Source organism: Equus quagga, chromosome 12 (genome assembly GCF_021613505.1).
Source record: "Equus quagga isolate Etosha38 chromosome 12, UCLA_HA_Equagga_1.0, whole genome shotgun sequence".
Classification (NCBI taxonomy): Eukaryota; Metazoa; Chordata; class Mammalia; order Perissodactyla; family Equidae; genus Equus; species Equus quagga.
Window position 1 is genome coordinate 99,017,388 of NC_060278.1, and position 21,811 is coordinate 99,039,198.

The window sequence follows — 21,811 nt, forward strand, 5'->3', positions numbered from 1 at the left end:
TATGGGCAGCTAACCGCCCCATCCACGGAGGCAAAGCTGAGGCCCAGGGCGATAAGCAGTCGAGCTTACTCCACCCTCAACCTGAGGATGCGTCTCCACATTCAGAAGTTATCAGAGCCCCGTTGAGATTTCCTTCCAGCCAGGCATGAAATCTGCCCGTTTCTCTAGACAACACACAGGACCCAGACGCAGATCACTGCCCCACCTTTTCTGCTTGGACCTGTCCACTCCTGATAATAACAGCAATGACAAATAATAATAGCAAAGGCTATAAGTGCCTACTCTATCCACTTAATCCTCAAGAAACCTACAGGGCAAGTACCATTATCCCCATTTTACAGATGAAGAAACTGAGGCCCAGAGAAATAAAGTTCTCTGCCCAACTAGAAGTGCTGGAACCAGGACTCAGACCCAGATCCAGATGTGTGCTCTTGACCACAGCATGCACCACCCCTGCGAACCCAGCCCTGAGGTCAGGGTTTGGACAACACGCAGACGTGAACGCCCCACTTGTAATCACATAAGCCCTGCACACCACAGCCCTGGATTCCAACCACAAAGTTGATAACGAGCCAGCCACGCCCTGGACCCTCCCCCAGTCCTGACCACACACCCAGCCCCAGGAGGTTCAGGGCTCACAAGCTCGCCCACCCAGGGGCCAGGTTCAGTAGTTTATTTGGCCTAATGGCATTTTAATAAATTTTGATGCAATATTTAAAATCAGGAAACATCCTTAAAATTCTTTAGCTTGTCTAGGAAAAAAAAAAATCAACAGATCTAGCCAGGCTGGACCCATATTCCTGAGAAATGACGGTGACTCGTACTTGGGCGGAAGTCGGGAGAGGGGAGAAGTGGACGGAGCTGGTGCATATGTGGAAGGCAGAGTTAAAGGGACCTGACCTACTCACTGGGGGGCGGGTGGAAGCCAGGGCAACACCAAGAGTTTGAATCTGAGCTCCTGGGCGTACGGAGGAGCCCCTTCCTGAGATGAGGAAGGCGGGGGGACGAGCAGGCTTGGGGCAGAAGGTAGGCTGGACATGAAGAGTGCCGACTAGACGTGCTAAGTGTGAAATGCCTGTGACACATCCAAGTGGGGATTTCAAGTGGACAGGATACAGATACAGAGGAATCAGCCTCAGCTTCCTCCTCTGCACAGCTGGTAGCTAGGGAGGGTTTTTAGGATCGTGAGTCAAATGTCCGAGTAGGGTCAGATCCAAGCTCACGTAGCAGCATTACAACCTTCTGCACCAGGAACTTTTATCCCCATTTATCAGATGACATTGCTGAAGTAACTCACTGCCAAACACACCTTGGCCTCCCTTTTCCCAGCCTGGTGGCCTCTGGATGACAGTCCAGTGCTCACCCCCAGCCACAGCCAACTATCGCACCCAGCCCTGCACTGGTCTGGGGGAAGCCATCCAGCCCCCCAGGGATCCCAGGCAAGCCCCCAAGCCCACCACTCGTTGGAGGGCCAGGAGAGGGCCCAGCCACTCACTCTCGCGCTGCTCCCGCTCACGGATGATGGCGTCCAGCCACTTCTGCTTCTCCTCCGCCGTCTTGGCCATGCAGACAAACCACTTGTTCTTGGCCGTGTTGTGGATCTTCCAGCCATTGGTGACGGTGTAGCCATTGCTGTGGTAATCCGCTGGTGGGGGCAGGAGGCAGAGGTGGGTCAGCACGGACCCGGCCACATGACTCTGAACACGCCCCCTACACGCCTGTGAGCGAGGTCACAGGACCAGCCCTTCCCGCTCCAGAACGACAGGGTGGCAGGGCACCCACAGGGTCAGGACTTTGGAGTTGAACTTTCAACCCGTCGAGCGCTCCCTCCGTCTCCTGTCTGTCCTCTGAGGGGAGAGGAAGAGCTGTACACGATGACCCCCCAAGCCCTCAGGCGCAGGGGCTTCAAGCCCTCACAGTCCGGCCACAAACGCAGGAGTGACTCATGGGGTGACACCTGCCCAGAGTCCAGGAATGCGTCCCCGCCCCCCCCGCCGTTTCAGTCAGGCACCTGGGCCATTTAAACCCGAGTGCAACCCACACAGTGCACGTCGTGGGGCAATGCCCTCGGCACTGCCGGTGGGATGGGGACTGGCAAACCTCTCCAAAACAGGACGGCATCACCCAGGGATGTCGAAGCCGGCCGCACCCTGAATCTGAGGAGGGTCCACGGGTTTCGTGAGAATGCCAACAGGGTCTGTGTCTCAAAACCAAGTCAGAACCCCCGCCCTAGACAAGCTCAGGGACACACACCCCAAGAGATGACCAGGAATGCTCACGGCATCACTGCTCACAAGAGTGAAGAGCGGAAACAACATAAATGTCAGACATCAGAGGAAAGAGTGAACTGTGGACCAGTCACACATCGGACTATTATCACAGCCATGAACCCAACGAGCTACAGAGACCCACGTGCAGAAACACGGATGAGGCACTGAGCGAAAGGGGCAAGATGAAAGAATCTACGGTATTTATGGCCACTTAAATATATACAAAACTATGCATATATCTAAAGACATTTAAATACATATAATATAACCATTTCAGTAAGGTTTCAAAACAGAGAAAGTTAAATTAAAATGTTTTGTAATGCATACTTGGGACATAAAAATATTTTTAAAAGCAAGAAAATGGTCACCACAAAATGTGGCCAGTGGTGACATGTGGGGGAGGAGGCGCTGTGACCCGGGGGGGCCTGTGTGTGCGGGGCTCCCGGGGCAGGAGGGTCCTTGTTAACAGAATGGGGACTCCTCAGTGTTCACTTTACGTGCGTATGTTTTAGGCACTTTTCTGTAGATAGGTCACATTTCACAATAAAAGAAGAAACTAGTAACTGAAACAGAGACCGCCCACGGAGCGGGAGGGGCGGGGCCTACCTGTCCCGTCCTCCACGTTCTCCACCTCCATGACTTCCGTGTTGATCCGACCCCTGAAGATGTAGAGTGAGCCGTTGATGGATTTGGTCCTCTTGGTGGATTTCTTGCTCCCAGTGACCCTGCAAGACAGTGGGCAGTCAACAGGCCCTGTGCCTCCCCTCACGGGGCTCGCCTGTCTTCTACAGCACAGAGGAAGGAAGAGCAGTAGGACCGAGGGCGCCCAGGGCTGGGAGGAGGTCAGCAGGGGGTCAGCAGGGGCCTTTGGGCTGGTGGCTGGGGGACCTGAGCAAGTCACTTCTCCACTCCCAGCCCCAGTTTCCTCATCTGGAAAATGGGCCAACAGCCTTGCTGACCTCATAGCGCTGCCTTTCAGCTAACAGGAGACATCGACGAGAAACTCACAAGAAACAAGAGAAACCCATTTTTCTTGGCGAGAAAATGGGTAGAGCCCCCAGTTTCTAACAGTTACTTCCTGAAATATGACCAGAGTGGAAGGAAGCACAAAGTCCGTCCATCCATCCATCAACATCTACCCACATCCACCCACCCACCATACTTTCATTCACTCAAGTGAAGTCTATCACTCATGCACTCAGTCACTCAACAAACATCTGACCAGTGCTCCCCACGGGGAAGATACCAAGTTGGGACCAAGGGGAGCCACTCTCTCATGCATTCAACAAGCACTTAGAGAATGGCTATCAGGGGCCAGGCACTATTCTAGGTGCTGGGGCTGCAGCAGCGAACAAAGCAAGGTCTCTGAGAACTCATCTTCCCATACAGCGGGGCAGGAGGCACCGAGACAGACACTGAGCAAAGAAATAAAACATGTGTTATGCCAGAAGCGCTCCGTGTTGTGGTTAAAACAAACGCTCGGAGCTCGAGGCCACTTGGTGTGCGCGGGCCCCCAGCTCCCCCAGGTGGGTGATGCTGACACCAAGAGCCGGCTGTATTTGCTCCTACACCTGTCTGTCTGATGTGCACCTGTCACTGCAATGGGGTAAATTACACATCACATAAGCTGAGGACATGTGACTGTGGGGAGAGAGCTGTCGCTCTGAAAATCAAGTTGAATGTCTGAGAGAGACCTGGTAAAGGTGAGCTGCTTTTGCATTAAGAGTGAACTTTTCCTCAAAGAGGAGGCCTTGGCTCTATGTAAAAAGAGTGTTTAATGAATGCGATATGTATGTTTTTAGTTGAAATAAGACTTTTAAGGTTTATAAAAATTAATGACGATAAAGCAGAAAAGATGGGTAGGGAGGCTGGGAGAGTGTGATTGTAACTGGGGGTGGGGGGTGGTCAGGGAAGGCCTCACTGAAGGGGCGACATTGGAGCAAAGACCTAAGGAAGGGGAGGGGGGAAACTCGGACGGCGCCTGGGGAGGTGCACTCCAGGCAGAGGGCAGCCCGAGGACACAGGCACCACGGCCTCGTTGCCAGAGCGGCGAGAAGGCCAGGATGGCTGGGTCCTGCCGGCTCCTGTGGGCGGTGGCAAACCTGGGCTGCTACGATGTGTGTGAGAGGGGAGCCATGGAGGGTCCGAGCAGAGGAATAACGGATCTAAGTTTTAAAGGACTCCCTCTGGCTGCTTGTGGAAGAGACTGCAAGTGAGGCCACGGGAAAACAGGCAGAACCAGAGAGGAAGCCAGTGCAGTAACCGAGGTGAGAGAGGACGACCGTTTGCGCGTGTGTATCTGTATAAGCATATACGTGTGCGTGTGCATATACATATTCTTATAAACTTATTATTACAACATAAAATCCACACAGAAAAAAATGCCCAAAGAAGTATACAGCTGGATTAACTTTCACAAAGTGAACACACCTGTGTAAACATTTTTGACACCCCAAATGCCCCCCACCATGTCCCCCTTCGGGTCACTAACCCCCCAACCCTGCAAGGGCCACCACCTGCTTGTGAACTTCACATCCATGGAGTCGCGCAGGGCTATGGGGAGTCGCACAGGGACACTGGGGCTGCTTCCAGGCTGGCGCTGCCGAGCACGTGCTTGCACGGGGCTCATGAGGAACGTCCGTGCACACGTCTTTGGCTTATCTATCCGGGAGCTGAACTGCTGAGCTACGAAGAATGCACACACTTGGCTTTCCTGGATACTGCCAGGCTGTTTTCCAGAATAGCTATACCAATTCTCCCGCCCCCGGCAGAGTAGGAACATTCCAGTTGCTCCACATCCTCTGCAACTGGGGTTTAATCTCCGTTTGGGCCATTCTGGTGGACATCTAGCAGCGTCTCATTAAACATGCCATTTGTATTGCCCTGACGAGCAGCGAGGCTGAGCACCTTTTCATGTTCATTGGCCCTGGTGTCTTCCTGTGTGAAATGACTGTCCTTTGACCCTTTTGCTGTTGGGCTATCTTTCCTTAATGATTTATAGAAGGAGCTGGCAAACTTTTTCTGAAAAGGGCCAGAAGGTAAACATTTTCAGTTTTGCAGGCCATATGGTCTCTGTCTCAACTACTCAGCTCTGCCTTGTGCCACGAAAGCATCCACAGACAACACAAAAATGAAGGGGTGTGACTGTGTGCCAGTAAAACTTTATTTATAAAAATAGACAGAGGGCCGCATTTGGCTTACGGAACTTCTTCATATATTCTGGATATGAGTCCTTTCTCACTTATATGGATGGCAAAGATCTTCTCCTAGTCTGTAGCTTACCTTTTTACTTTCTTCATTGTGTCTTTTGATGAAGAGCTCTTAATTTTTATGTAGTCTGATGAAGCTATTTTTCCTTTATAATTATACCTTTTTCCTATTTAAGAAATCTTTGCTTACCCCAAGATCATGAAGATAGTCTCCTATGCCTTCTTCAAGAAGCTTTGTTGTTTTACCTTGCACATTTAAATCTATAATCCATCTGAAATTGATTTTTGTTTTGTTTTGTTTCTTTTCTTTCTTTTTTTTTTTTTTTTTTTTGCTGAGGAAGATTTGCCCTGAACCAACATCTGTGCCAATCTTCCTCTATTTTATATGTGGGTCACCACCACAGCATGGCTGACAAGTGGTGTAGGTCCACACCCAAGATCTGAACCCACAAGCCTGGGCCACCAAAGCAGAGCATGACAAACTTAACCACTACACCACAGGGCTGGCTCCTGAAGTTGATTTTTGTGTACTGTGTGAGGTAAGGGCCAAGACTCATTTGTCCCCACTGGACATCAAACTGACCAAGCACCATTTCCTGAACTGCACCTGCACTGGCACTTTTGTTGAAATTCAAACGACCACTTACACACGAGTCTACTTCTGGACTCGCTATTCTATTCCACTAATCTGTTTGTCTGTTTTTACCCCAGTACCCCATTGTCTTAACTCCTGCAGCTTTGCAGTAAGCCTGGGTGACAGTAATACACGTCCTCCAGCTTTGTCCTTCTTCAAAATGGTTTTAGCTGTTTCTGTGTTTCCAATGTACATTTTATAGTCATTTACATACACACATACGACCTCTCTCCTGGAATTTCTGTTGGCATTACATTGAGGTTCTGGCCAAAGTCTGATGACAGAATGAAAAGAACTTGCTGATGGAGGGGGTGTGAGGAGGAAGCAGATCAGAATCAAGGACGACAGAGACTCTGGCCCGAGCTCCTGGGTAAAAGGTGGGGCCGTTCACAGGGAAAGAGGAAGACGAGGAGGAAAGGTTTGGAGCAGGAGTTGTAACGATGTTTTAGATACAATTTAAGTGTGAGCTGTGTGTGACGCACCGAGGTGAAGATACAAATTTATATTTCTTCCACTTTCCACACCACGTGTGCCAGGCATTATTCTAACCACTTTACATGTTTCATCTTACTTAATCTATAAGATGGGGCTATTCTTATCCCCATTTAACAGATAGGAAAACAGAGGCACAAAAGGCTGACCTAACTTGCCGGGGTCGCACAGCTCAGAAGCAGGGAGGCCTCTATACCCCTAACCACTGCCAGCTCTGCCGCCTCTGACACTAAGGAGGCAGCTGTGATATGAGACTTAGCTCTTCTGGGCCTCAGTTTCCCCTTCTGAAGAACGGGGAGCTTTTAAAACACTCCGTTCCACTTCTGACAACTAAGGAGTCTCAACTTTCGAATTAGACCAGAAACACCGAGTCAGGGACCTTCCCTGACCCCCGTCCCAGACGGGCGGTGCCCTGCATGACCCAGGCCAGGACAAAACAGTCAGCAGACACCTAGCAGCGACAGGCGTTCCCCGCGACCACATCAGAGTGAGGCCCGGAGTTCCACCCACTGTGGCTCAGTCCCTCTGGGACATCTGGGAGCCCAGCCCCCTGGCTCCTAAGCCAGAGGCAGGAATGCCGGCCGCCTGCCAGCTTCTCTCAGGACACAGATGTCCCCACTCCCTCCAGCCAGCCCAGCACACTTGCAGAACTGAGGCAGGGAATGGCCCTACACGGGCTCGAGGCGGCCACAGGGCAGGCCCTGGAAGGCCCACTTGGAGTGCAGTAGGATCAGAATCAGCAGCTATCGCTCCAACAGAGGTGACCACGCCAGCAGAGGCAGGGCCTGCCCCGGGGGAGCTTGGCCAGCGCTGAGAGCAGGTCATGGAGGCCGGAAGGGACATTCTTTTTCTAAACCCCAGCGTGCTGGGAAAGGGGCCTGCTTCAGACAGCCTGCGGTGGGGGCGGGCAAGGGCAGGAGGTAGACATCGGCAACGGCCTTGGCACTGCCAAGGGAGGACTCTCAGGATGGTCCCAGGGAGAACGGGCAGGAAGCAAAGAGGAAGGAGAAGGGGGCACTGATGGCAGGATAGGAGGACATGAGACAGACGTGCGGACAGACCTCACGGAGTGGGCGGGAATAAAATATCAAATGAGAGAGACGGGAACTGGCCACTGGCAGATGGTCAAAGAGGGAGCCCAAGGCCCAGAACAGGGAGGAAAGAGCAGAGGGGAAGGAGGCTGTGGTTGAAGCGCCTACTATGTGCCAGGGGCTGCACCCATGGGGTCGCGCTGAATAGGAACCCACACGTGTGAAGGTAAGTTAACAGCAACCGTAATGGACGCTACCCCTCATTTCTGTGCACTCGCCACGTGTCAGGCACGCTTAACACACTCATTGCTCACAATGACTCTATGAGGTACACAGAATAAGCCACCCTATTTGATAGACGAGGGAACTGAGGCAAAGTCACAGAGCTAGAGAAATGGCTGAACAGGGGTTCAACTGTGAGGAGGCTGGCTCTATAGGAACCCTACTGTCTGAAGAAGGGGTTTATCACCCCCATTTTACAGAAGAGAAAACTGAGGCACACAGAGCTCAGGCTAGAGGGGAGCACAGTGAGAAGCCCCCATGGGCGCACGGAGCACCCATCACTCATCCTATGACAAGGTTCCTCATCGCAACCCCAGGAGGCCGGCAGAAACAGACAAGGAGAATAAGCCTCTGGACAGCAAGCGACCTGCCCAGAACCGCAAGGAAGCTGGACGTAATGCTGACAGCAGGGCCCTGGGTCTCAACCACCCCTCAGCCCTAGCTTTTGCTAGATAAGCAGTGAAGAAGCCTCTGGAAAGCCACTGTTTCATCCCTGAGACAAAGTAACAGCACGGAGAATTCAAAAAGGGCCATACTGGTCGGTTCAGAACATCCTCTGCCTGCAGAGCAAGAAAACTGGGAGGCAGGAGGCTCAGTCCACAGGTCCACCCACCCCCCTCACACCCACTCACGCCCCCACCCCCACACCCACTCACGCCCCCACCCCCTCACACCCACTCACGCCCCCCCCCCCACACCCACTCACGCCCCCACCCCTCCCACACCCACTCATCTCCCCCTTTCACCTCCCAACTTTCCCTCTCTGCAGTCATCCACTGACTCAGTCATCCAATTAACCAAACTTCCAGACCAGAGCCCACCTGCCCCAGTAACTATCAACCAACCACCCATCATTAACACACCACCCAAGTGACCTCATATCCACCAATCTCCAAACCTCCATCACCCACCCTCCTCCAAATTCTGTGATCATCTACCTGTGCACTCAACGAACCACACGTTAAGGCCCCAACTCACTATTCAGCTAAACACACCTCTGCCCGCTCATCATGTCTTCATATCCATTTCTCCAACGACCCAAACATCCATACATTCCCCCAACTTTCTACGCACCCCTCCATCCAGCATCTCCTAAACCTCCAACCATTCAGCTGTTCGCTCATTCACCTACTCACTCCCCCATCCACAGATCTATTCATACACCCACCCACAATCTCTCTCCTGCCTCCTTCATCCACCATCTGTGCACCTCCCGAACCTCCAGCTACCCATCTATCCCTCCTCCCCTTTGCCCACACACACATCTGTGTCCATCTGCCACTCATCCCCCTGCCCATTCATGCCCAGACTCTACAAAGTGCAAGAAGCTCCAGAGAAAGATACAAAGATGATGAAGATACCACCCTCACCCTCAGAGCGCGTAACAGCAGAAGAGGCCCCTCCCTCAAACCCTCTACCTTTGGAATCACGGGCTCTTGATGTCAGAAAGACACCAATCTTCCAAAATCTCCAAAAATCTCCAAACTTCCGTGATCACCTCGACCTACAGAGTCCATACGGCAGCCACGGCCATATGCGGCTGCCAGGCACACCAAACGTGGCCAGCACGAAGTGAGGTGTGCTGTGAGTCTAAGACACACGGCACATTTTGAAGACTTCGTGTAAAACAAAATGGAAAATCTCTTTAATAATTTTTAAAAATTGATTACACATTGAAATGATAATATTTGGGGACATATTGGGATAAATAAAATATATTATTTAGATTCATTTCACGTGTTTATTTGGTTTTTTAACGTGGCTACCAGAAAATTTTAAATAATGTATGTGACTTGCGTGATAGTTCTGCTAGACAGTGCTGACCTAGAACAAACCACTCAACCCGGAAGAGAAAAAGGGGGCCCACAGAGGAAAGCGACAAGCGAAGGCGTCACGGTGAGACGCTGTCGGAGTCCCCCCGGTCCCGGCCCCGCAGCCGCCCACCTGGATTTCCGCTTGCAGTAGACGAGGAGGTTGTCGAACAGGAAGAAGGCCCTCTCCTGGATGTTCCCCGCCGAGATCTTCAGCAACGTGCCCTGCAGCAGGAGCTGCGTGCAGATGTCCGTGAGGTTGGAGCCCTGGGAGGGTGACAGGGGGTGTGGTGAATGAGCTGGCAGATCCAGGAGAGCACTCGGGGGCACGCCCTTCCTTCCCAGAGACAGCACCCACCACTGCCCCCCAACACCCCAAAATCTAAATGCACCACCACAGGCAAATCTGTTGGCAGAGAGAAAATCAATACGATGCGATCGATGGCTTCATCAGCTGAGGGAGCCAGAAGAACACAGGGAGGAGCGTATGGAGAGGACCATGTCCCAGAAGAGGGACTTGGGGCTCAGGGAGATGAAACGACACCCCGCTCACACGGCCCTAATCTGCATCTGGCTTTGTTCGGGGTTTGGTTCTTATTTGGGGTCTGGGTTGGTTTTTTGTTTTGGGGTTTTTTTGCCCACCCCTTCCTCATTACTTTTTTACGTCTTGATTTGTGATTATCTCTCTCCCACAAGAAGGCCACTCCCAGAGGGACAGGAAGCATCACCAAGCAGCTGCCACCGTATTCCCAGCACCTGCCACTCTCTCTGGCACAGAGTAGGCGCTCGATGAATGCCTGAGAACAGGCGACGACGAGCACAGTGTGAGCACCGTCAGGGGCAGATTCTGAGAGCACTCGCTCCGGCTCAGGACGCGAGGGGACACAGGACAGTTCCCAGACTCCAGCCGGTGTCCTAAGTGACAGGGGCAGCTGAGACGCTAAGCGTGCGTGAAGCCGGCTGGCCCTCCTCGAGGTTCAGGGTCGCGTGGTCAGGAAAGGCATCGGGGAAGAGTGAAAAGCTGGGAGGTTGGCGCCGCTCAGAAATCAGGCTGCTGCTAAGCACCCACCCCAGTCCTCGCTGCTGCTGCTTGGGCTGGCCTGCTCCGTGCCCACCGCCCGCTGGGCGCAGCACAGCCATCGCCCACCCTCGGGGCCACTCAGGGTCCTGGGAAATCAGCTTCTCTGTCGTCGAGAGCTGGGTAGCCCAGGACAGCAGCACCCGCCCATCACAGAAATCACAGCCTGGACGCTGGCATGCTGCACCATCCGAGCCCATGGCCCAGCGGCCCAGCGAGGTGGCAAGCCCACTGACCAGGGCTCAGAGCACCCGTGACAGGCGAAGAGCCCCTGGGAGCCCAGTGGCCCTGCCAACACGGCGAGTGTGGCCCCCTGGGTGATGAGGCTCTGTCAGTGTCCACGGGCCAGCTCAGAGCAGACAGCAATCCAGCGGCTCCTCGAGACCACGCGCCCGTCCCTTCCCTCTGCCACAGTGAGGCCCACCCACCAGCCTTCTAGGCTCCAAAGGGGGATTTCAGCTGATTGGACGTGAATCTGGGGCCTGGCCCAGCTGTGGGGCCCAGAGCCCCGAGGCCACACAGGCTGAGGCCTGACCCATCTGCCAAGGTCAGGGGACTGCAGAGAGGAAGCCCACCAGCCTGGGAAGCTGCTTCTCGAGCCCTGGCTAAGGACCACTGCATCTGAAATGCCAGGGACACTACAGGGGGCTGCCCTTGCCCCCGCCCTGCTGGGAAGCCCAGCCGGCCCTCGGTATCCCCTGAGTTCCTGAACCCAGGTCAAGGGTGGTGCGAGGGGTCAGGTACGCAGGGAAGAGGCTGAGCAGCAGGTCAGGGCTGGAGGCCTCCTGCAGACAGACGGTGCCGACGCAACGGGACTGAAGGAGCAACACTTAGACAAAACGACAAAAGCCGACGTGTACACAGAGCTCACCACACGCCAGCCTCTGTTCTAAGTGTCCCATACAAACTCAGTCCATCCTCACAACTCTCACTTTACACACGAGGAAACTGAGGCACAGAGCGGAAGCGACTTGTTCAAGGTTATAGAGCCGGTCAGTGAGCAAGCCAGACCTACCGTCCTACCCACTAACCTCTACTACCCTGGGCATCCTCTCAGCAGGCAGCCTGAAGGGGTTTTTATGCAACTGCTGGTCTCTGGAGGGCACAGCCCACTTGCCCTGGAGCACAAGGCCTCCCAGGGAGGGTGCGAAGAGTGTATGAGAACTTCTACTCAGAGTCTGTTTTTTTAACGATTTTATGTCTCCCCACTCCCGTCCCCCCCCCCCCCCCCCCCCCCCCCCCCCCCCGACCCCCGTGCCCTCGTGGGCGAGTGAGCAGTAGATGGCCTTTAGACCAGGGCCTCCAGAGGCAGCGAGAGGGGTGCACCCTGCTGCTTTCTCATTAAGGACATGCATTTCTTTCCATGCCCCTGAGCTCACGGGACAGTCGTGGGACTTCACCCGGGGCGTCCCTCTGTAGGAGGTCAGCCCACAGGGGGTATGAGCTCCAGCCAAAGCTGCCTGATCTTTCTCATCTACAAAACCTAAGACGGACACCCTGCTTTGCTGCCCGGGTCCTCTGACCCTGAGCCAGTCAAGCACACACTGCACCGGGCGCCTGCAGGCACCCACCCCCAAATCCTCACAGGGCCCAAGAGGGGGACCTGCTCTCATCCAGACTTTTCAGATGAGGAAACTGAGGCAAAGCCCACACCCCACCCCACCCCACCCCACCCCGGAGGGGGTTGGCTCGCTCACTCACTTCCACCATTGCAACAGACCGCCATTTCCTTGCGCTCAGCAAAATGGATTTATGGATTAACTTATCTGGTTTTAACTAAACCAGTCTCGGACTGGAAAGGACAAGTGGTTTACAAAGGATCAGGCCGAAAAACCACGGAGCAGAGATCAAACTAATGAGGCGAGCCCAAGCCACAGCAAGAAAGTAGCGAAGAAAAGACCTCGCTCCTCCAAAACCGAGGCCCTCGCCAGCCGGATTCCAAGAGATGACAGCCGTCTAATCAGATTGGCAAGAGGTCAGACGAAAGGATCAGAAGTGACCAAGAGGAGTTTCAGAAACAAAGATTTGCAACCACGGTCATTCACCAGGAGCTCGGCCCTAGTCACACCCTCCCCCGGGGCTGTAACCACTGGGAGCAGGGAGCCATGGGAGAGAGCTTTACGTTAAACGTTATTTTTTCTAGCTAGAACATATTATTTTCACAAGTCACCTTGAGGATCAAACGGTCTTTAAAACCTTTCTACTGCGTGGGAAGCCATTTCACGTTTCCCAAAAAACATTTGTATTCCATGCTTTATCCTCCAAATGACACCAGGAGATAACTTCAGAGATATTATTGCTAAAATTAGACAAGCAGGGAGAAATGGGGCCTAGGGAGCAGGACAAACTTGCCTGAGGCGGGGCAGACTGTACATTGCAGGGCTGGGCCTCAAAGCCAAGTCCCTGGGCCTCAGTTTCCCTCACCTGCAAAATGCGGATAATAACAGTTTCTCTCTTCTAGTGTTAGGAACACGTCATAGGCACTCAATAACTGCCAGTATTTCTTATTCTGGGTCACCTTATTTCCCATGGCACCCAGAAACAGAGATAGAAATAAGGGCCGTTCTCCAAATTATAGATTTTTCAGGGTCAAAAAGGGCCCCAGAAACCCTTAGTTCCTGTTTCCCCGGGCCATGACCAGAAGGAGGGATGTGGAAATCACTTCCGATCGGGCTGCCAAACTGCTTGCTCAACGCCCTCCCCCGGGGCCACGTGAGGACGGTCTCTCCCAGCGGGCTGCCAGAAGACTCTGCCTCCGGGGAAGCTCTGACTCTTCTTTTGTTGACAAGGAAAGTTAAGTAACTTATGCGTCCTGTCCTTTCAACTTTGGCCACCAGGAAGCTCACAGCCCAAACAGGCAGACACTCTAACGTGGCCGCTCTTCGCATTGGCACGTTGGTGCGTGTGCTGAAAGGGGACGTGTGACCCACTTCTGGCCAACGAGATGAAAGGGGAAGTCTCTCTGGGCTCCTGGGCCAGGCCTTCCTCCACGAGGGAGGAGAGCTCCCTCTCACGGCCACGGCCACCGCGCCCATCTCCTCCCGCTGCGGAGCCCACGATGCCTGGAGCCCCTTCCACCATGGAACCATGAGGGGAAGGCCAAGAGGACCGGGAGGAATCAGATGGGCGCTCTGACGTCCTGAGGGCAAGTTCACAGAGCACCCATCCCACCGACAGACTTGAGGACCGGGCAGTTTTCAGTGGCAGGGAACAGAAACCAAGCTGCGTATTTTGAGCAGAAAGAGAAGAGGGGCTTACTCAATCACTGGAGGGGCTGGGGGAGCCAGGAATCCAGGCCGGGGCTCCCAGAAAACCAAGAACACTGCAGAACGGGCCCTCCAGGAGAGCCACTGCCTACGCCCCGGCTGAGGAAAGACAGAGTGAGACCACCACCTGCACGAGCTGATGCTCCAGGAAAACGCTGCCTGGGCTGCATCCGGGCGCTCAGGAGCTGCCGCCCCAACTGTCAGCTACAAAGCCACCCTTCCTGCTGGATACACACCGTCAACAAGGAAGCGGATGCCGCACGCCCGCCTTCTTGATGCCCAGGAAGCTGGAACCCGAGCCGTCTGCTCATGCTGCCATGGGAAGCCAGACACACCCACAGCCGGGCTTTGCTGCAAAATCTGCACAAGGGTGGGTGGCCTCCGTGCCACCCCCGCCTCCCCAGTGTCCAGCAGCTGGATCTGATCGTGGCTGATGACATCCCAGACCCGAGCCACGAGGAAGCCTGAGAAATGGGGCTCCTGGTCCTCCAGCCTCAGCCGGGCAGGAAGGCCCCGCGGAAGGAGGGTGGGTCCACTGCAAGCAGGACCCACGATACCCACCCGTTCCCTGAACACAGGCCCCTGCGCTCCGCAGCCAAGCCCTCAACCTCGCGGCAACGTGGTCACCTTTAGGATTCCCCCACACAGGGAAAAGAAGAGGAAATCTCGAACACAGCGAGCACCAGAAGATCTAAAGGGTCCAAGGCAGATGACTCAGAGAAAAGTCTGCGTCTAAGACTCTTTCATCTTCAGTCTTAATCTCCCATTCCAGCTGTATTTACTCGGATATGAATTTTTTTATTTATTCAGATTTTCCCATTTCCTCCTCCGGATTTGCAGGAGAGCTCTCTAAATTTAAGGAAGATGGGGAGGTTTAAACAAATACACACAGATGATCTTAAGAATCTGATTTCCTAATAATCATGCTGATGGTAATATCAGTATTTACCATTTACTGAGTACCTACTATGTGCCAGGTATGGATGAGGAAACTGAGTTCAGAGAAGTTAAGACATTTGTCTAAAGTCTTCCAGCCAGGGAGTGTCAAAGCCAGAATTCTGTCCTGGAGTGAACCCATAAACGCTACCCTTGACCCTGGCGTCAAAAGCTCAAAGGCCTGTGGACACCAGGCAGATAGGGCAATATGTGAAGGATAATGATGGGGAGTAACAGGGAGTGGTGGGGACTGAGGAAAAGTGGAGGTTCCAAAGGCTGCTGCATGAATAATGAGGGCCCAGTGTTAGTGATTTTTCAAGAGAAACGTGAAATCTAGACTTTTATGTGGACTTAATTGGAAAATAATTAAAACAATTTTTTTTACAAACACCATGCAGGCCAACAAACCATGCCGCAGGCCAAATCTGGTGCCCAGACGGCAGCCTGCATGCAGGCCGGTCTCCGCCCAGCTCGCCCCTCCACCCGGACGCACCTCCCAGCCTTCGATGTGCGACTGCAGCTGCTCCAGGGCCTCCAGCTTCTCCATCTGCCGCTTGGTCTCGTTGATGTTGGAGCAGACGGTCTTCATGGCCTGCAGCGCGCTCTGCACGGCAGGGTGGTCTGGGTGCTTCCCGGGGGTCCTCTTGGCCAGCTCCTGGGGGAGGGGAGAGGGCAGGAAGGAGACGTCAACCCAGAGGGGGCCAACGCCGCCGCCAGGTCAGCCGGCCCTGAGCCTGTTCTCAGCTCTGCTAAGTACAAACTGCGTGATCTGCGGCCAGGGAACATCACCCATTCATTCATTCATTCATTCATTCATTCATTCAGTAGGTGTCCCCTGAGTACCTCCTCCACGGCAGGCAGTGTTCTAGGGTCTGGGGATAAACTTGTTAATAAAACAGCAAAACTCCTCACCTGGGGGACACGACATTCTAGTAAAGGAGATGGCCCAAAATAAAAAAAAAAAATCAAGGATGCAATACTCTATCAGACAGTGAGAAACACCATGAAGACGAATCAGAGTGAGGCTGGAGGGTCTTGGGAGAGGAGGTATTCTTTCACACGGGGAGGTCAGGGAAGGCCCCCCCAAGGAGGTGACATCTGGACAGAGACTCTGGATAAAGCAGAGGAGGGAGTCCTGTAAAAATCTGGGGAAGGGCATGTCTGGTAGAGGGAACAGCAAATGCAAAGGGTCAGAGGTGGGAGCCCATGTGGTGTGTACAAGAAACAGCGAGGAGGGGGCGTGGCTGGAGCGCAGGAAATGAGAGAGAGAAAAAGAAAACAGAGAGAGAGACAGACATGGGTCGGTGAGGGAGGTGGCCACAGACACCGCCCCTCCCTGGCCCGTTTTCTGTAAATGGGTGTAAGGAGCACCTCGCCTTCACAGGGACGCAGATGGGGCGTATACAGTGGCCAGGGGGGCAGGCTCTTCAACCAGGAGCCCCCCCAACTTTTCACTCTCCTCTCAGTCTCACCACGCGCACAGGCTGGGACACTTTAAAGGTCCGGCCGGTCTCAACCAAAGGGCTTCAGCGCATGGTAGGTGTGATACGAAAGGACCTGAGGAGGGGGTCTCGCTGGGCCTCAGGATGTCAGGGACGACGTCCAGGCCAAACCACTCAACCGGCAAGAGCGTGCCGCAGAGAGAAGCTTGTCTAGTCGTCCGCCCCAGACACGCCCAGCAGCTCCAGGGTCTCTCCATCTCTCTGCTGCCTCGAAAATCTCAGAGGTGACGCTCTGGCTCCAAGCACAGCCACACGTGGCTGCCGGGGCTGGCTCTGGCCCTCGGCAGCTGAGCGACCTTGGGCCAGTCGCCCCCCATGCCCAGCCTCAGTTTCACCATCTGAAAACCAGCGATGAGCAGGATGGTGGTGATGGCAGTTAACTGAGCCTCCACTCTGTGCTTGTGAGGAGGTTCCGTTATCATCCCGTGTAACAGATGAGACTGAGGCACACGGGGACAGGGCCTCCAGGAAGGAGGAGGAGGAACCTGGATTGGACCCGGCTGTCTGGTTCTGCGCACAGACACAGTGAGCGTGACTCAGACACCGCAGGGAAAGTGCCCCCAGCGTACAGCGCGCACTTGGTAAGCACTCCGTCTCGCAGCCGTCATCGCTCTCGCTGCTGTGCGACCACGCGTGTCGGCTGGGACTGCGAGCGGCCACCTGCCCGCGAGGGTGTGATTCTGAGCCCTCCTTGCAGACAACCGGCTTCAGAAACTCCCTTCCCTGTCTCCTTCATCTCCACTCCACGGCCCGGGGTCCAGAGGTTCTGCAGCTTCAGGACCCTGAGGGGCTGCTGAGCGCCCGCTGGGGCCCAGGGACCAGACCACAGCCCTGGGCAGCAGGCAGCGGGTGTAGATCAGAGCAGGGGAAGGCCAGCGTGAGCGAGCAGAAGCAGGCCACCAAGGCTCCGAGAGGAAGCGGGACGAGATGGGCGGGCCCAGGAGGCCATGCTCTGGGCCCAGGGGGCTTATCTCCACTTGTTCTTCACTCAGCAAACACTGACTGAGAACCGGGTACTGGACAGAGAACAAGGTGGCCCTCAGGGGGCTCACAGTCAAGCGGGAACCGTCAGGAAGTCAACCACGACCACCACCCGCAGTATTATCAGCCAGGACTTGGCGCTGACGCTCTTTTGAGCTCACTCAATCCTCAAATCAACCCTATGAGGCAGCTCTTGTTATATGTTGATCTGACAGATCTGAGAACTGAGGCACAGAGAGGTCAGGTCCTCTGCCCAAGGTCGCACAGCGGATTTGAACCTAACCTGTCTGGCTCCAGAGTTAGTGCTCTGAACTTCTGTACTATCTACAACCTTCCAGACAGTTAAATAAGAATACTTTCCTCTCAAATAAGTCATTTACATTACTTATTGATAAGCACCAGGTGAAAAATAAGGACGTGGAGGGACAGAGAGTGAGGGAGTGTGGCAGTCCGAGAGGGCATCTCTGAGGACACGGCTTCCGGGTGGAGACCTGAATGAAGAGAGCGCATGGGCCATACCAACATCTATGGGAACAGCACCCCAGGCAGGAGAGCACAAGCAAAGACCCCGAGGCAGCGAGAAACAGAAAGGAGGCCAGTGAGGCTGCAGCAGAGCGAGCGAGAAAGAGGATGGCCCATGAGGTTGGACACATACCCCCAAGCCAGATCACGAGAGGCCACGGTGGGGACTTTGGTTTCCTCCAAGAGCCTGGGGAGGCGATGGGGGCTGTGAGCTGAGGCCCGACACCACCGCATTCCCCTGGAAAGGAGCCTCTGGCTGCCAAGTGGAGGAGCCACTGGAGGGACCGTTGCGTGAATGTAAACGCAGGAAGACCGGCTGGCGGCTACTGCAGACGTCCAGGCAAGAGAGGCTGGAGGCTTGAAGCAGGAGGCTCTGAGCCCCATCCATTCACCCATCCCTCCACGTAATGAGGTCTCCCCTGTACCTGGCCCCACGGGGGGCCCCCTCTTGGGGACACAGATGACACAGATGACACAGATGCTGCGCAAGCCCTCCTGAAGCTGACAGACTGCTTGTAGGCACATCCACAGACAAGATGACAAGAGAAGACTGGCCTGGGATCAGGACTTCGGCCCAACTCACCGAGGCTCCCCAGCCCCGTGCGCCGTAAGCGAGCGGTTCTGAGCATCCGGCCCTTGTCAGGCCAGCCGAGGCCGAGAGGGGGCGAGTCAGACCCACCACCTGTTTCTGCCCCAGTAAAGGAAGTTTCCACGGCAATGGCAGAGAGACCATACGGCCCGCAGAGCCGAAAATATTTACTATCTGGCATCTTTAAAGGAAAAGTTTGCTAATCCCAGGTCAAAAGCAACAGAACAGATTCTCAGCTGAGCACAGGGCCACCCAGAGTACAGACAGCACTCCCCACCGCCCTGGACGCTGGGTTCTGGTCAACGGGATGTGGGCAGAAGCGATGTGCGCAGCTTCCATTTTCCTTTCCCTTCTCCTTTCCCCGCTTCCCGGGCTGGAATGTGGACACGGTGCAAACCTCTTGAGACCCTGGGGGTGAGGGCCACCTCCCAGGGGTGGCAGAACCTGTGCCTGACAGCGTGAGCCACCACGTTACCGCTGGACGGCCTTGTACAGAAACAAACTCCTATGTTAAACTTACTGTGATTTGGGGTCCCTGTCACTGCAGCTAAAATATATCCTAATACATGTGACAGATGAGGAAGCTGAGGTGGACCCAGAGGTGAGGTCATTTGCCCATGGTCATGGATTGCTACGTGGCAGGGCCAAAATTCACACCCACACGGTCGAGGTCCAGAGCCCACATTTCTAACCACTACCCCAGGCTTCTCCAGCCTGCGTCCTGGGAGCCTGCCTCCTCCCACCGTCCCCCGAGAGTGCGAACCCTCACCTCTCTGATTCTTGAAAGTAAAACCTAATGGGCCTGTCACAAGCTGGGGACGCTGCCATCACATCTCAAACCTCTGATCCTCCTCTGATGGGGTCCCTGCAGGGCTGCCAACACCCAGCAGCTGGTGAAAATGAGCAAAAGTTTATTTCCCTTTTCCCTCCGGCTGCCCCACCTCTCCTCCCGCCCTAGGTCAGCACTGAGCATGGAGAATTGAAACTGAGCAAGACCTCCTGGCCACGTCCCCGGCTGGACGAAAACTGAAGGGAAAGTACTGGCTTTGGGGTCTTGGTTCACAAATGAGTGTTGGCTCTGCTCTGCTAAGCCACAAACTGAGAATCCAGTCCTGCCTCTGGGCCTTTGTACTTGCTGTTCCCTTTACTGGCACTTTCTTTCTCCAAATCTTAACAGGACGGGCATAAGGACAGGCATATAGATCAAGGGAAAAGAACTGAGAGTCCAGAAATAAATCCTTACATTTTTGGTCCATTAATTTTCAATCACGGTGCTAAGACAAATAAATAGGGAAACAATAATCCTTTCAACTCATGATGCTGAGACGACTGGGGACCCACATGCAAAAGGATGAAGCTGGACCCCATCCTCAAAAAGTAACTCACAATGCATCACAGACCTAAGTGTAAGAGCTGAAAGGATAAAACTGCTAGAAGAAAATGGAGGAGTAAATCTTCGTGACCTCAGCTGAGGCAAAGCCTTCTTAGACAGGACACCAAACGCACAGGCAACTAAAAAAAACCAGAGAAACTGGACTTCACCAAAATTTAAAACGCTGTGCTGCAAAGGACACGATAAAGAAAGTGCAAAGACAATCCACAGAAAGTAAATGATATATCTGACAAGGGACTTGTATCCAGTATACATAAAGAACTCTTACCACTTAACAACAAAAAGAAAAATAACTTGATTAAAACATAAGGAAAGGACTTGAATAGACATTTCTCCAAAGAAGATATACAAACGGCCAATAAGCTCATGAAAAGATGCTCAATATCCTCCATCATTAGGGAAACACAAAACAAAACCACAATGGGATCACACTTAACACCCGCTAGAACGGCTAATAATCAAAAAGACGAACAATAACAAGTGTTAGTGAGAATGTGGAGAAACTGGAACCCTCACACGTTCCTGGTGGGAATATCAAACGGTGCAGCTGCTTTGGAAAACAGTTTGGCAATTCCCTAATGACACCTGGATCTAGCCATACCTGAAATCATCTATCCATGTACTTTTCAGTTATGTGAGCCCATTTTTTTATTAAGCCTATTTCAACTAGTTTTCCTGTCCCTTGTATTGGAAAGAGTCCCTAATGCCTCACAAGCCCAGAGAGACCAGAAGGACTTGGAATCCTGAAGGTGTCCCAGTCGGTCCCAGACAAGTATAAAACGTGAGTTATCTTCAAAGTTAACGGGAGCTTGAGCTGCACCAACAAAGGTCTAACATGCAAAAGGAGAGAGGTGAGGAGGCTCCTGCTCGATTCAGAACTTACACTGTCTTAATAAGTTAGAGCAGAGTCAGGTTCAAAAGAGAGAGACTATAGTGTTGAAAACCCTGGAATCCACATCTAAAGAGGGACAGCAACAAGAACTTCCAGGGCCTGGCCCCGAAAAGAGTATTTCTGGAAGGAATCAAAAAGCTGCTTGCTAAGCATCTTGGGAGGACTACACGAGTAAGAAAAAACCCACTGGATCTGCAAGGCCTCAGAGGGTCCAACGCGGACCAGGGCAGCAGGTGACTGTTTGCTAGGGTTACCCCACTCTTACACCAACTGGAGCTTTCTCACACAGTGGGCTGCCATGTAAGGTAGTGAGTTCCCCATCAATGGAGGGATCAATAATAGACTGAGGCCCACTCGGGCTTCATCCTAACTCAAACAGTATATCAGAGCATGGAGCTGGAAAGCCTTGTGGTCAAGAGAATGGGTTCTGGGAGAGGTAGGTGTGGTTTGAGCTGCTTCTCGGCTGTGTGACCTTCGACAGGTGACCTCACCTCTCTGAGGCTGAGTGGGCACATCTGTGACACATGAGCGATCACCTAAGGTTGTTGCAGGGATCAACTGGGACGATGAAGGTAAAAGTCTCGGTAAGCAGAAGGGACCCGGCGTCCACCATCGTTATCATTATTTCCACAGTAATCACAGGTCTTGTGTGTGTTATCATTTCTATTTGGCAATAATAGCAGTAACGGAGTAGTCACAGCAGTAATCACAACAGCTGGCACTTGAGTACTGACCGTGCGCCAAGCACTGTTCTCGACTTAAACTGATTGAGTCATTTCATCCTCAAATCACCCCAGGGAAGGAGGTACTGTTATCGTCACTCTGGAGGTGAGGAAACTGAGGCACAGCGTGGTGAAGCCTCCTGCCTGAGGCCACAGCCAGAAAGCAGGACCTGGGAGACGTGGAACCACATTGACAGGCCC

The 21,811-nt window shown here is 53.5% G+C and overlaps 1 protein-coding gene across 2 annotated transcripts in view; it reads right to left on the reverse strand.

The window, feature by feature from the left end:
• PREX1 (phosphatidylinositol-3,4,5-trisphosphate dependent Rac exchange factor 1) overlaps positions 1-21,811 on the reverse strand; it is a 182,677-nt gene that overhangs the window by 58,436 nt on the left and 102,430 nt on the right. For both annotated transcript variants that reach the window (XM_046679427.1, XM_046679428.1), the window contains 4 exons: positions 15,503-15,664; positions 9,863-9,996; positions 2,877-2,995; positions 1,496-1,645 (listed from right to left, as the gene is read on the reverse strand). In XM_046679427.1, the coding sequence (XP_046535383.1) occupies positions 1,496-1,645; positions 2,877-2,995; positions 9,863-9,996; positions 15,503-15,664 (565 nt within the window). The remainder of the gene's footprint in view (positions 1-1,495; positions 1,646-2,876; positions 2,996-9,862; positions 9,997-15,502; positions 15,665-21,811) is intronic.